This window comes from Lepidochelys kempii, chromosome 4, assembly GCF_965140265.1.
Source record: "Lepidochelys kempii isolate rLepKem1 chromosome 4, rLepKem1.hap2, whole genome shotgun sequence".
In the NCBI taxonomy this organism is placed as follows: domain Eukaryota; kingdom Metazoa; phylum Chordata; order Testudines; family Cheloniidae; genus Lepidochelys; species Lepidochelys kempii.
The window spans coordinates 34,108,862-34,124,929 of NC_133259.1; the positions used below are offsets into that span (position 1 = coordinate 34,108,862).

General features: G+C 38.2%; 1 protein-coding gene across 1 annotated transcript in view; it reads right to left on the bottom strand.

The window, feature by feature from the left end:
* ZGRF1 (zinc finger GRF-type containing 1) overlaps nucleotides 1–16,068 on the bottom strand; it is a 51,984-nt gene that overhangs the window by 12,898 nt on the left and 23,018 nt on the right. The window contains exons 17-28 of the mRNA XM_073343179.1: nucleotides 15,082–15,221; nucleotides 12,856–13,002; nucleotides 9,461–9,575; nucleotides 8,268–8,281; nucleotides 7,911–8,153; nucleotides 6,487–6,646; nucleotides 4,927–5,004; nucleotides 4,110–4,257; nucleotides 3,471–3,598; nucleotides 2,451–2,574; nucleotides 1,507–1,683; nucleotides 1,221–1,355 (exon numbers count right to left, since the gene is read on the bottom strand). Coding sequence (XP_073199280.1) covers nucleotides 1,221–1,355; nucleotides 1,507–1,683; nucleotides 2,451–2,574; nucleotides 3,471–3,598; nucleotides 4,110–4,257; nucleotides 4,927–5,004; nucleotides 6,487–6,646; nucleotides 7,911–8,153; nucleotides 8,268–8,281; nucleotides 9,461–9,575; nucleotides 12,856–13,002; nucleotides 15,082–15,221 — 1,609 coding nt within the window. The remainder of the gene's footprint in view (nucleotides 1–1,220; nucleotides 1,356–1,506; nucleotides 1,684–2,450; nucleotides 2,575–3,470; nucleotides 3,599–4,109; nucleotides 4,258–4,926; nucleotides 5,005–6,486; nucleotides 6,647–7,910; nucleotides 8,154–8,267; nucleotides 8,282–9,460; nucleotides 9,576–12,855; nucleotides 13,003–15,081; nucleotides 15,222–16,068) is intronic.

Below are 16,068 nucleotides of genomic sequence, written 5' to 3' on the forward strand. Positions count from 1 at the left end.
TGCCAAAGGTTTTCTGTGTATTATATCCACTGGATCACCATTGTCCACATGCTTGTTGACACACTAAAATAATTCTAATAGACTGGGGCATAATTTCCCTTTAGAAAAGCAGTGTTGACTTTTTCCCAACACATTGTGGTCATTTGTGTGTCTGATAATTCTGTTCTTTACTATAGTTTTAACCCCATTTGCCTGGTACTGAAATTAGGCTTAACAGCCTGTCATGCTTACCTCTGGAGCCGGTTTTAAAAATCGCCATTATATTAGTCATTCCGCAATTTCATATTTGAGTTCCTTCAGAACTCTTGGGTGAATACCATCTGGTTCTGGTGATTTATTACTGCTGAATTTATAAATTTGTTCCAAAACCTCCTCAATCTGGGACAGTTCCTCAGATTTGTCACCTAAAAAGAATGGCTCTGGTGTGTGGATCTCCCCCACACCCTCTGCAGTGAAGACTCATGCAAAGAATTCAATTAGCTTCTCCATAAGTCTTCCTTGAGTGCTCCTTCAGCATCTCAATCATCCAGGGGCCCCCACTGACTGTTTAGTAGGCTTCTGATGTACTTTAGGACTAAATCAGAAATTGCCTCTTCCCTTGTGGGCTTCAGGACAAACTATTCCAAGAAACAGTCATTTATGTTGTCTGAAATTTTATCTCTGCATCTATTCCTGAGATAACATATCCAGTCAATATGAGGATAGTTGAAAACCCTAATTATTTCTGAGTTTTCTGCCTTTGTAGCTTCTCTAATCTCCCTTAGCATTTCACAATCACTGTCACCATCCTGGTCAGGTGGTCGCTAGTATATTCCTACTGTTATACTCTTATTGTTCAAACATGGAATTCCTATCCAGAGAGATTCTCTGGTGTAGTCTGATTCATTGAGAAGTTTTATTATATTTGCGTTAATGCTTTCTTTCACTTATAGTGCCACTCCCCTACGTGCGCAACTTACTCTGTCATTCCATATATTTTTATCTCGTGCTATTACTGTGTGCCAGTGATTATCCTCATTCCACCATGTTTCTGTGACGCCTATTATATCAATATTCTCATTTACTGCCAGGCACTTTAGGTCACCGATCCTAGTATTTAAACTTCTAGCAGTTGTATATAAGCACTTGTACATTTTATCAATATTCAGTTGCTTGCCCTCATGTATTACATTTAAATGGGACTCATTTACGGTTGACTGTTCATCACTTCTTGTACATACCTTATACATCTGTGACTTATATAGTGTAATCACCCCAATTATGGATCCGTCTATTCCACTTGCAATCAGAGACTGGATAAGCTTGATTATAAAACAAACTTCTGCCATATTATAAAAGCTATTATCTCTTTCAATCTGGAGATGGGAAAGAGATTTCAAATTATGCTCTGCTGAAAGGCTATTTAAAAAAACATTTAGCCATCCAAGGATAATGCAAAAACCCTAACAAGTAAAATCCCAAACCAAGATATCTATTGACTACTTTTGAAGTTATTTAAAAACCTACCTGCTCTGTCCCATTAACATTAAAGAAACATAGTGTTGGAAGCCAATCCAATAGTGGACTTCTGTCCATCTCTGAAATGCCATCCAACAGATTTCCTTCATAGAACAGATCATTGACTACAGCACTAATAGCAGGGTGACAGCGATACTGTGTCCTAAGAAAGACTGCATCATGTCCCTAAAGAAATGCAACACAAAAAATATGAAGAAAATGTAAATAGTTGCTAATCACTGGGAAATTGCTTAATAATTTATATCAATCAAGCAACTAATAGAAAAGAGTTATTTAGATCAGTGGTCCCCAACCTTTTTTGCTCGTGCGCCCCCCCACATTTATCTGGTCTGTGTCCCCCCAGAAGCCAGAGTTGGGGGCCTGGAGCAGGATCAGAGCCGTGGTGGGAGCTGGGGCTAGGGCCAGGAGCAGAGCTGGGGGCAGCGTGGAGCTGGGTGGCGCTCCCTTACCACTCCCGCGTGGGGGCTGACCCGGGCCTCCCCACGCACCATCCCCAAATGTTCCTCCACACCCCCCTAGGGGACATGCCCCACAGTTTGGGGATCACTGACTTACTCTATAGTAAAAAACAAATAGAGATTAAACTATTAAGATCCAGTTGTGTCCCTGGATACATTCCTGAAGCTCTCACTGATGTTTATGGAAACTGTACCTGCATAACTGAGGACAGAAGCTGGCAAGTATACTGTAATTCACTCCCATTTTATTCACGCACATGATGTTTTCAAGCTTCTATGAGGGGTTCAATTATTGATAAGTAATACTTACAGAAAAAAAAATCTGGATAAAATGACAAAAAATCACTCTCCTACTAAGATGCATTTAGATTAACTGCCTCAGAGAACACGGGAGTGAAATCCTGGCACCACTAAATTCAACAGGGCCTGGATTTCATCCCATATCTTTTAAAAGATGTGTTTAGCAGCACATACCATCAAGCAAAGCCGGTCAAAGAGAGTCTGCTCCAATCCATTATCATGAGCACCTTCAGACCCTGGAATAATTGGTGGAAGCTGCTTAGGGTCTCCAACTAGAATCAGCTTTTCACACTCAAACCTGCAATCAGTAGTCCAATGAAAATCCAAAACACAAACTCTAATTGTTGTTAGTACTGTAATTAATTCATTTTACAATGTGGTTCACTTTATAATTAGCAGTTTGCTTTGTACTGGGCTCCTCTTCTATTAACCCCTTGTGACAGAGTGAACTGTCACATGGGAGAAAAAACAAAAACAAAAAAAAACCCAACCCCACAAGCAGGTAACTCCAATTAACCTCTTAGGGGCTGCTAAGAGTGGGAGGGGTCTGGGCCAATATAAATCAGACATAGCTCATTCCAAGGGAAGTGAGAAGGAGAGGTAATATCCAAGAAGACTGAGATGCTGAAGGAGGCAAAACAGTGTCAGAAAGGGGAAGGGGAAGAAAACAAAATCACCTGGGCGAAAATGTTCCCAGTTTAGGAACAGTTGGGCACAGGCTGGGGCTTGCCTCCCTAGGAAACCTTGGACTTGCCTGAGAGAAGATAATTCATGGGAAATGGGGCTAAAGACTTTGGGTGTAGATGACGGTAAACTCAATAGTGATACACCTCTTTTAAAAGTACTCCCACATTCTCTCTAGTATCTTTTTTCTCCCCCCACCTCTTCTGTGATGGTGAGATCATCCTGGCCCCCCAGGCAATGGCTTAGTGACATGTGGAATTTGGGGCTTAGCTGGCCAAGTCATATTCATGATTAAATTCCTGGAGCTTTTAAGAATCCACCAATTCACACACCTCCTTTGTCAACTGAATTAAATGGGTGTCCACTTAATGCATACTAGTCCAGACTTTGTTTTCTTGATGAGTGCAAATTAATTATGTTCTTAAAATACCAAAGTGTGATCGTTATTTAAAGTTGTCAGTATTAGCTAAAAGTCATTGCTAAACCGAAATCTAAACAGTTGATTTGTACCTTGCAATGGGAAGGAGAGAAACAGGTTCTGTCATCTGACTGCACTCATCCAGTACCACCACAGGAAACTTAAGGTCATTCATGGAAGGGAATGGGCAGGCAGCACAGGTTGCTCCAACCACTCTCACCTTTGTGATGGGGTGTGTGGGGAAGAGATTTAATAACCTACACAAATACATTGCTACTGATTCCATGATAGCATAAGTTACATAATTAAATTTCCATCTCTCTAGGCATTTCTAGTATACCCATCACTGTGGTATACAGACACCAAAGACTGAAGTTCAACTTCTATAACATCTGGTACACATGCTTCTTCAAAGCTGCATTAACAGTTTTGCCCCCTCCCCCACAATTAAATATTTTATATTACATTTAAGGTTCCAGCGGACACCTCTTATCTTGTGATTCCCTTTCTTTAATACATTTAAAGTAGAACTCAATCATACAACCTTCATTTACTAAAGTATTTTGGAAAAAAACTTGTCAGGGTCTAGAATATATCTCATGCTATACGAGTATAAGGCTTTGGCAGCATCAGACATCAGAGGGGACTGCCAGTTTATACATGCTTGGCCTCTCAAGTAAAGACTTCTAAACTGTTTATTCTCTCTTCTTTCAATCAGTGTGTTTAAGTACCTGTTGCAGAATAGCTTTATTGGTTCCCAGCTTATGATGATCAATACTCTTCCTCACATATATTTTTTCTGCTGGAGTTAAATCTTTTTTCATCAAGGCAAGCAGTTCTTTTAATTGTTCATTTTCACTTCCAGAGCCTGCATGTAAGCTTTAAAAATATTTTGAAATGAGTTATGAATATTGAATATAACTGCTTTTAGCACTCAAATACAGGAAGTATATAAAATAGTTATATTCACTACTTCAGTATGATTGATTTAGTTAATGTTTGTAAATCTTCACAATACCCATGTGAGATATGTTTGTTTCTTCCATTATACAATGGAGAGAATCTTACCTAAGTCATGAGTGCCCAAAGCCACGTAGCAAGTTAGCTGCAGTCTGGATTAGAACTGAGGAGCTTGTTTTTCATTCTTATGCAGGCATGTTTATATATGATATCTGAGTGTAACACTCAGCTGGCGATTCTGAGTAATTGAACACTTTTCCAAGCTCTTTAAGTTCATACTATGCTTTGTTAACTTAAATTGCACAGAAAATGCTATCTAGATCACTTCTGCTTAAATCATACCAACTTTTAAACAGATGTCTAAAACCCAAACCATTTTAGATCAACACAGCCATATAAGACTGTTTGATTACAAACTATAAGCCATTACCACTATTACATTTTCTGTAAAATCAACTGCTCTGCAAGAGATGTTGAAAGACACATTAAAATCATATTTCCATAGCCTTCACAGCCATCACCTTACAGTACCACTTACTACTATCAATCATGTGATCTATTCAGTCCTCTGAAGATCTTAAGCCTTACCTGTAAGGAAGAACTGGCTTGGCAATTTTTCTAACACTTCCAACTCTGATAAAGTCCTCAAATCCAAGATCCAGTAGACTTTGAAAAAAGATGCAAGACACTTATTGTAGAAATGGAACAAAATGCAAAACTTGCATGGAAAATGACTACTCTTAACAGTGACAGATAATCAAAACACAAACTTTTTTACAGCCAATTTATCATGTGAAGTAAAGCCATGTACTACAAAACATGCACTGGTCATTTATTTTGACAAGAGTAGATTAATGTTGATTAAATTTCTCTCAGTGATACTTGATACTTTTGTAATAGTCCTCCCAAAAGCACTCCTCACCTGCATTTTGTTCCTTACTCCTTATCCCTCCTTTCATCCCCATCACTTGCTTCCACAAGCTGCACTAAACTTTAACCTCTCCAACTTCCTTCCCATGCTGGCTCCTCTTGTTGATCCTCTCAATCCCACATTCATGCTCACTTCCTTCTAATACTCATCATTGCTGATGATGTCTCTTTTTAACCCTGTCCCCTTTTATTTCTGACTTGTTCTCCTCTTGTCTTCACACCTACCACCTAACTTCATTCATTCTCTTCTCCCTCTTCCTCCCAACTCTTTTACTCCCCTTTTAGGAGCAGTTGCTCCACTTAGCAACAACACGGACTTGGTACACAACTCTTAATATTCTGCTACCTATTTATGTTTGACATCACACAACCTGGCTGTTTTCCTGCATCCATATCTGCCCTCTCCTGCAGTGACCTTGCCTTCTCACACGCTTTGTGTGCTAGATGCTGCTGCTCTCTCCTTTCTATTGTTTCCAGCCCCACGCTCTCACAGGGTCACTTCCTTTTGAAGTCTGTTGTGTAACTTCCCCACCTGACTTTAGGTTGCAGTGAATCATTCTTTGACTCTGGATGGTTTTCCCTTTTCCTCAGTCCCCTTGTCTTATTCTTCGTGACTTCAATACTCATACTGACTTCCCCACTTATCCGAAAGCCTCTTGCTGCTCCCACTTCCTGCTGATTTGGTCACTCATTTGACCTGGTGTTCACCATGAATTGTTTACACTCTACCTCTTCTCATCTCCAAATCACCTCTCTCTGACCATCAACTCATCTTTCAGCATCACTCCCTCTGCCTCTTGAGACTCCCAATCCATTAGCCACTCTGGGCCAATAATAAAGGCATAGTGCTTCCTGAAGCTCCCAGAGCACAGGGGAGCTTCAGGTATGGCTGCTGTGCCACACCCCAGGAGGGTGCAATGTGCCTCTCCTCCATGACTGACCATCTGCTGGAAGTTAGTTTAAACTTAGCCTTGCACAGTTAACACTGCTGGACTTACAAAGTCCTTGAGCTCAGGTGAGCTGCTCTGGGGAGGAGCAAGAGCCATTACAAGAGAAGAGAAGGACACAGTCTAGCCCAAAGGGTCTATACTGGAAAAAGTAACACAATTAAGTCTAACAGGGCAGATGACATACAAACATACACACAGACAAAAAGAAATGTCATTTGCTACCTATGTAGCAAAGAGTCTATAATCTTTTTAATTCAATGTTCCTTACCCAAGAAGTACCCTGTCAACAGCAACGTTAGTGGAAGAAGCAATCAGAAGTTTCCATGGGGTTGGTCTTGAGCCTTCAGCTGCTTCACTGTTTTCAAATAACTGTACCAGAAACAAGACCACAACAGACAGCAAATAGCTCTTTCCAGCTCCAAAAACACCTAGTTTTGGGAGAAATTTTGGGAGAAAACCCAAGGTTACAAATGAATAATTTCAAGGAAACATAATTTTATATTTATTGAAATTAGTTCTTCAAGTATTATGGCTTGATTTTTCTCAGTACTTCCTTTGGAAGCAGACAGCTACCTGAACAACCAATAGTTGTGGGGAATCTTGTGGACCTACAATTTGCATTAATTATCTGGAATGTTTAGAAAAAGAAAAGGCTTGAAAGTTGCTAAGGCAGGAATCCCCTCAGAAGCAAATGCAAAGTGACTGTCCACAAGGTGTGTATTATGCCCCGAGGGACAGCATGCAGATGTTTAGAAAGGAGAAGAGAACGGTGACATGGGTTACTCTACAACTGGAATAATAAATTATAAAACAGATGCATGTGCTGACAGCATAACACAATTTTTTTAAAAATAGGCAGCTTGATCCAAACATTATTATAAATGTATTTATTTTAATAGGACCCAACACTAAGAGATGTGCCTCCCAATACAGATTAAAAATAAGATCTCTGAACTAAGGAGTTTACAAACTGTTTGGATACAATACAATGAGAGGGCAAAAAGACTGTAGGGAAAAGGAGATGATCAAGGACAAAGACAGCAGCAAGCAGGTTCTGTGGTTATTTAGCAAGGCCAGTATACAGCACGATGGAGCAAAAATCACTTTTTATATTAGATTGATTGAATGAATAAGCGAAAGAAACAAATCCCGACTCTGCAATTGGATCTGCTAGAATGGAACCCAGAGTTCATGCAAAGTCCTACAGAATTTAGTGGGATCCTCCAAGGGCACAGGTGACTGTGCTGATAATCCTGAAATGGAATCAAAGCCTTAATCAGCATGTTTCCTGTAGGCCTCATGGAAGAAGTGGATCTTCAAGAAAGATTTGCAAGAGGAGAGGGCAGTAGTTTTGTAAACCAGCTGAAGAAAGACATTCCATGTATATGGGCTTCCAGTAACTTCCACTTGGTTCACTTTGAGATTAACCAGCATTAAACTGGGCATAAGGATATCCTGCACTATGGAGTATTGCAAATGGAGTGGAGCCTATGATAACTGTACAGTCTATTATGTTAGCATTTAAAGAATTTAGACATGAATATTCCACTAACAATAGCATCACGTCAACTTGTATTCTTACACAGATCAAGTCATCTAGCATCTCTTTGGGTGCTTGTGTGTACAATAAAGGGGCTCAAAGGATCAGGCAAAAATAAGGGCTGTAATTTCATGATTTTATTTGCTTTCTACCATGTATGATTGTGATAGGGAAGGCCTGTTTTTCCATTTCTGCATCATTTTCAGGTGATGCCATCATCTGAGCTATCTGAATCAGTGCTGAAGCTTGATCTGGGTTCAGCTGGAATATCTGGATCATCTTTCTGGCCAATCCCAGTGTTACTTCTGGACTGAGAAGTCCACACATCATTGTGCTCTTGGTATTTAAAGCTGGCGGAATAAATTTTCTTTTGTTGACTCTGTTAGCATGTTCAACTCTGAAAGGCCTAAGAAACACAAGAGTTGACAGATCAGTAAATTCAGACCATTTGCAATGCAATGCATCTATACGTAACTTATAAACACATGATTTTAGGTGTGCGTGCATACATGTAAAATTGCTGCTCTAAGGGGAGGGAATCAAAGTGTACTGTAGTTTTGACTTACTTTCACCAGATTTTCAAGTAAAAATGGAGAAAATATTTTCACTTTCATCTCTGTATATTTAAATATAATCCCAAATTCATACATTATTTTTCTGAACTTCCTTCTATTTTGAAATATAGTAAATCTGTATATGGCTGCCAAATATTTTCATATTCTGTTACAAATAATCTAAATACCAATTTGGTTTAAAAAACCCACTGTCCTATTTGTTTTTTTTAAATAAACCATACCCTCACTGCTTATCTGGGTCAAAGATTTCTGTTTGCTAAACATAATCTCACCAAGTTTTAAAAGTTACTGGTATGCTTATCAATACAAGCCACCTCATGAGTCTAGTGTTATGGCTGTTAGATTGGCTCTCTTTCCTCCCCGCCCCTCCACCTCTTCTTTCCCACCAGGGAATATATATTTTAAATCTAATCTTCCTGTGATTTCTTAGTCCTGCATGTTTTTTCTGACACTTCTCTCGAGTGAAGGATAGTTATTTGAAATTTGTGGCAAACAAGTTTGCATATCTATGCATTTGTACTGTACATGTGGTTTATAAGTTTATTATTAAAGGTCTATATTTCTATATGGTTAAACAAGTCATTATACATGTGAATGATAACTTTAATGACATCATTGCAATTATCTTATACACTTAACAATTACTTTGTGACTACTCAAGAATATTTTTTACCCTTGGCATGAATTTGTTCCTATGTTACAAATGTAGGGAGGAAATACTGGAAGATTAATTAACGGAATATAAAGGTTGTTCCCATTAAATTAGTATGGTTACTGACTTTGACATTAAACTTGTATTATAAAGTTTCACAATCCAGAAATCATTAAGAAGTCTAATATTAATCTCCAAGTTACAAGAGGTGGGGCACAGGTGTATGTAAATCTAAACAAATACTTCAAACCCTTGAATGAGATTTAAGCAAGGAATTACTTGCATCATAAATTAATGAAAACTGAAGTGTGTCATTAGGTGCTAACTATACTTGATTTATAGTGCCACATTTTCCAGCTTTTTTTTTCACACTTACTTTTTGTCCAGAAAACACAAATGAAAGCTTGCTTGTTCCTGTCACATCTATATAACACACATGAGACTGTGTGCAAGCACAGAGGTTACTTATACTTACATTTCTAGTAGGTACTTCATTAGTGGTAGAGTAGCTGGATTGAAGTACTCCAGCATATTTCTCAAAGTTGTGAGCTCAGTACCAGCATTACAAACCAGCAAGGCATAAACAATCACTGGAAAGATTACAAAGCAGGTTACAAAGTGTAATCAGCCACAGAAAACAGTCTAGTAATTTATTTCTAATGTTGAGTAAATAACTTTCCCTGTTGTAATGGAAGCCAAACTGAGGACTTTACAATGTCTAACCTATGATTCTAGAGCAAAAGATCAATGAGAATGTCCTTTAAGCCCATTATTTTGAGGGATTTCTAGTTCTGGCATGAAAATCCTTCAGGGATGGAAACCTGGATACAAAATCTCAGCATTTCCTCTAATATTTTAAGGAAATTATTTCATTGTCTATGGAGTTTAGGAGATGAACTTTTAAAGTATTATTTGTTCATCAATAAACCAGCTTCATTTCCATTTTGTAAATCTCTTACAGGTGGAGTTTTCTTTCAAAGCATGAATTACAATACATAGCCTGCCTGCCTTATGTTGATTTTATCTAGTACTGTTCTTAGCCCTTTGTTTTACCCCTCAAGAATTAAAATTTATCATACATAGCCTGCAATCTTTGGTCAGCTAAATAGCTCGTTCTTTTTAGAATGTGGTGGCAGTGTTTGTGCAGAACAATTAAACTCAGGGTATATCTCTACCACAATTAGACACCTGCAGCTGGCCTGTGCCAGGTGACTCATGCTCATGGGGCTCGGACTAAGTGGCTGTCCAACTGCAGTGTTGATGTTTGGGCTACGGCTGGAACTCAGGCTCTAGGCCCCTGCGAGGTGTGAGGGTCCCAGCCAAGCCTAAACTGCAATTAAACAGCCCCTTAGCTCAAGTCAACTGGCACGGGCCAGCCATGGTGTCTAATTGCAGTGTAGACATATCCTTAGTTTGCAGATTATTTTTAGTGCCTACCTTACTACTATAGACTCAATCTGAGGTGTATTTTACAAACTATGCAATGAAAAACTTTACCCAACGAAAACTACAATAAAATGATGGGAAGATAACAGAAACAAAAGTTCATATTTAAGCATCTTCCAATGTCTTCTGACAGTAGCCCACACAAGACCTGAAAGTTGTTCTATTTTTCTGCAGTAATGAATGCTGCAATTAAAGTCACAACACCTATTTTTACTTTAGTCTTTCTGCAGTCTTAAATGATGGAAAAACATTTTGTGTTTGGTTTCAGCTCAAAAGTGTTTAAGAACTAGAAAATTCATTAAGCTTTTCTGAATTAGCCAAATGGGAAGGAAGAACTACTTTTTATTATGGGAAAATGTAAACGTTGTTGCATATGGATAATATAAAAATAGCTAAACCTTAACATTTCAAGTTTATGTAGCTAGACCTCCATGAAGAAAAATTTGTTTTTTAAATCTAGTGTCTTACAATAACATTATGGGCTATTTAAAAGTCTCTTTAGACATGCTTAATCAGGACCGGCTCTAGGCACCAGCAAAGCAAGCACATGCTTGGGGCGGCACAATTCCAGGGGCAGCATTCCGGCCACCCTTTTTTTTTTCTTTTCTTTTTCTTGGGCAGTTGCGCTCTTAGAGCTTGGGGAGGCAAATCTTTTCCTTGGGGCAGCAAAAATCCTAGAGCCGGCCCTGTGCTTAATTTAACATCTCCATTAGGGTTTTCAGCTTTGTAATTGACCAAAGTAGTATGAAATAGCCCTATTTCAATGCCACAGATAGGGTTTTTTCTCGTTTTAAAATCTAAAAGGAAAATAAATGTGAAACCTTATACCAAGACATTAAAATTGCAAAGCTAGACACAATAGTCAGGGAATGGAAGAGTTAAGGGCCCGATCCTGTGGTTCTCACTCCAGGCAAAACTCCCATTGAATTCTGGGTGCCTGGCTATGATAGAAATGTTTGCTTGGCCACATTGCACATATGTACAGTGATATTTCTTCTTAATCTTCAGTCTATTAAATGAGTAACTTGGTATATAAAGCATGTGCAGTGTACCTGTGTTAACAAAGCTATTGAAAACATAACTCTTGAATTCTTTGTATTTGTGTAAACTCTTAAAGTTGTATCAAAATAGCGTCAACAGGTGTAGGCCTCTATCCTGCTCCATAAAGAACATACGCTGCACTACAAAGAGTTCCTACTTACTTCCTCCTTGGCTCATTTGTAACTCCAGCAACCAAAAACCATAATCCTCAACATAAGCTTTCCCCCGTGTTTGGCTGTTCCTTGCGTTTCTCTGTAGGACCGCCTCTGCTCTAGCACCCACTTCCCTCTGGTCAAGGAATGCTCCAAACCCTCTAGTATCACTTTCCAAAATGACAGGTTTCAGAGTAACAGCCGTGTTAGTCTGTATTCACAAAAAGAAAAGGAGTACTTGCGGCACCTTAGAGACTAACCAATTTATTTGAGCATAAGCTTATGCTCAAATAAATTGGTTAGTCTCTAAGGTGCCACAAGTACTACTTTCCAAAATACCACCACAAAATATAACAAACTGATAATGAGTGGGTCTAAATGAGGCTGGGGTGGAGGGGAGAAGAACAAAACTAAAAGAAGGAAGATGGCACTAATTTACTTTTGAAATATTTGGCAAATAATAAATGTCACTGTGTCACAAAACAACTCCAACTCTCTCTCTACTGGCAGTGTTCACTTTCCGAAACATTTACAAAAATAACTCAAAACTGAAAGTCCTTTAAAAATTTATCCAACTTTATTTTTCTGAACATTCCAAACACTTTGATTTTTAAGGTGTACCAGGGTGTGGGAATATAACAACACAGGAAGGAAGATCAGCTGAGCCACAGAATAGATTACAAGAAAAGGAGGACTTGTGGCACTTTAGAGACTAACAAATTTATTTGAGCATAAGCTTTCGTGAGCTACAGCTCACTTCATCGATGAAGTGAGCTGTAGCTCACGAAAGCTTATGCTCAAATAAATTTGTTAGTCTCTAAGGTGCCACAAGTCCTCCTTTTCTTTTTGCGGACACAGACTAACACGGCTGCTACTCTGAAACCTGTCAGAATAGATTAAATAATTCCAAACTTTATTATGTAAAAATACATTTTACCTAGCAAGTTCTTAAAACACTAATGACATACTTCCTCAGTTGTAACTGGTGAGATAATCACTGTCTACCACTTTGCCTTATGGGCCCTTAACTTCTTCAGCTGCTCATTGCTCAACCAGTAAGGAATTGTTTAAATGATTGACCTGAAAATAATACTTTGCACAGTTGGATAATCAAAAAATAATTCATAATAACGTTTGAGAAATAGTCACCCTATTCCTCATTCCTACTCAGATACTTCTCATAAGTATTGGTCTATTAATGTATTAAACAATTCTTTGGGATAAAACTTACTATTTGAGCACCAATTTGAGGGATAATAGCCTTTAAGAGGCAATAATTCAACTTCATTGCTAGATGATGGTCCAAAGAAAGCACTACATGCAATGAAAGTGTCCAGGGATTCAAAGTATAGAGTCTTTGAAACAACCCAAAGGTCATCTGTCAAAACAATAGATCAATTTATTTCACTCAAGTTTCTGCTATTGCAGGCTTTTAAAAAAACTTAACATTCATTATTTTGCAAATTAAGCCATTAATACTCTTTAAAATAAAGAGGGGGAAGGTAGTACAAAATTTAAAAGATTTGTTGGTACACTCATTTGAAAGGGAGTCATCAGATAATTCATAAGCTTCTTAATACCTTCTTTACTTACCATGAATTACAGTAAGCATACAACTAATGTACTAAAGGTTTTTCCCTATGGTAACTAGTATCAAGTGACTTCCGACTAATCTAAAACATTTTTTAATGCTTTTCACGCTATTTGGATTTCAGACAAATTGTTTAAAAGAACAGTAATCATTGCCAGCCACTAAACCAGATTACAATTATACTTAGCAGCTATTTTGCTAAAGAACAGTAAAACGCTAAACACAAAAAATCCTCTTCACACTAGATTCTGATACCTTTAGGCTATGTCTATGCTGTGCACCTTACAATGGTGCAGCTGTGTCACTGCAGCTACACTGCTGTAAGGTGCGCTGTGTAGCCACTCCTTATCCACAGGAAAGAGCTCTCCCAGTGACACAATAAAACCACCTCCAGCGAGGGACAGGCACTCCCGCCAACGAAGTGCTGTCCACACTGGTGCTTTTCGTCATTAAAACTTTTGTCACACCCCTGAGCGACAAAAGTTTTAACAACGAAAGTGTCAGTGTAGACATAGCCTCGGTAATGTTGGATAATACTTTAGTCCACATGTAATCCCAATGAGGTATAACTTCGTAAGTAAGGTGCTACTCATCATGGTTTAGGTTGTCAAAATCTGGTCCTTAGTTTTGTATGGTAGACCAACATTTTCCTCTGCTCCCTTAAAGGGTACTGTGCTGGCAGAAAAGAGTGATGCAGGATGAAGCCGGCAAAAGCTCTATAAATTCTTTGCCATACATTATGAGAGTAAAATGTAATTACATTCTCAATTTGCCATATAATGGAGAACATAGAAAGGGGGATTATGAATTGTGTTAAAAGTCAAGTTTTCTGAACTGTGCAGGAATAGGCACATAGTTGCCCACACTCAGTTCTGGCACAAAGTACTTCAAGGTGTGCAAGTCAGAGGTTTGTCCACACAGAGTTTCAGTATCTCTCTGTAAATGCAAACCTACACTTCAGAGTACTGATGTACCTAGTGTGCGCAGAGGCAAATGTGCATGTACGCTTCTGAATTGTCCTATAGTTATATTCTACCTTTCAATTAGAAAAATCTCAAAGTGCATAAATTATGTAGATATGAGAATCACCTCATCTACCACTGAAGTGCAGCCACTTGAGTGGAATGCAGTAGCTGTCAAACAGGGGAATACAACACTAAATTTAAATCAAGAAGTGAAAAATACCTTTTCCAAATGAAACTGCAGAGAACTTTAGGTAGGCAGGATGTAATTATCAAAAATGGAATATGATTGTAGCACTAGGGCAGACAACTTCCTTGATCTTGTGAAAAGTTCTTTAATGACCACAGTGGTCAAGAACCTTGGGGTTTTTTGTGTTTTTTTTTTAAATTAAACGTCTACATTGACAGTTCCTCTAGCAGAACACTAATCCCTAACACGGCAATGGGTCACTAGGTCAGAACCAGTTCAGAGAGAAGAGTGATACCTATTGAATAACCTACACTAATTTCTATGACCTGAGCTTTTCTTAAAGGCTCTCCATTCAAATACTGACCATTCCTGACTCTACATAGCTTGCTAAATCTAACAAAATCACAGGCCAAGGTGGCATGTCTGTAGACCATAAATACTATAAAATCACATAAGCTTATATTAAATATTTTTACTTTGTACAACATTCACTTTCTATTTTTCTGAACATGGTTTTCAATGTTCATGATTACAAAAGCAAAAGCTGACAATACATCTAGCTACCTTTCTAAAATCAGAACTAAGCATCATTGCTTGCCAGGATTGATGGATCTGAGGTTTTTCTCTTCTGTGATAAATGCTTTAGAAGATCACTTTAGAGACAAAACAGGAACCTGTATTAGACCTGACACTGAGATACTCAGATTCGCTTACCTTTGCTGTACACAGAGGAGTATTCCTTTCTGCTCAATTTAAGATATAACTTGCTTTTAGAATCCCCATCAAATCTGTCATTTGCAATCATTGATTTCTTTAGCTTACTACAATGTTTTCTTCGTACATCAAAGGCTCTTCTGTTTTTTTTTTAAAAAAATCATATTACTTCGAGAGTCAGCATGTAATCTAAGCAAAAACCTGGCAGATTTCTGATTCACAATAAGAAACAAATCAGTCTTGTCAAATAACAGCAAAAATATGAAAAGATTTTAATGATTTTTTCAGTCTTTTCTCTCCTTTGAAGAGTTTATGAAACATTTATACCTACTAAGAAATACTTTCTTACCTTCCCACCTACTTAACCAGGCAAGAAATGGGAATGTAAAACATTTTTCCCCTTTGCTATTAGTTGTGTAGCTGAATATGAAAGCATTAACTTCGAGAACACAAACATTTAGTGTTTAAATTTGTTTTCCTCTGCTATACTACTTCAGTAGCAAGGAACGCATGACATATTAAGCCTAATTTTTAGAGCTGTTTGGAAAACTTTAAACATTTTGCAATTTCTACAAAAATGGAAAATATTTTTCACTTAAAATGGTTTGTTTCAAGACTAGCCTTACTAATTTTCTATTCATTATCAAACCTATACATTTTACCTGTAGAGTAACCATGAACTTCCTGAGCAGCTGCCTCTGCTGCTGCCCATAAATTGCAGCAGCAGCAGCATGAAACTTTGACAATTGCCTGCAGGATTTTAAATGGATTGCTGTGAAAGCACTAGAGTTGGCTGTCTGCTAATTCGGAAAACACCATAGAGTCATTTTTTACCTTCAGTTAACATCAGGAAGTTTATCTCCAAAGCCAGGAGGACTAGTTTTCGGTTGTTTTTTTTTTTTTGTTTGTTTTTAAATTGACAGTGTGAGGTCTGCAAAAACGTATGGCTTAGACCCCCACAACTTCTTAGGGAAAGTTTCACATTCA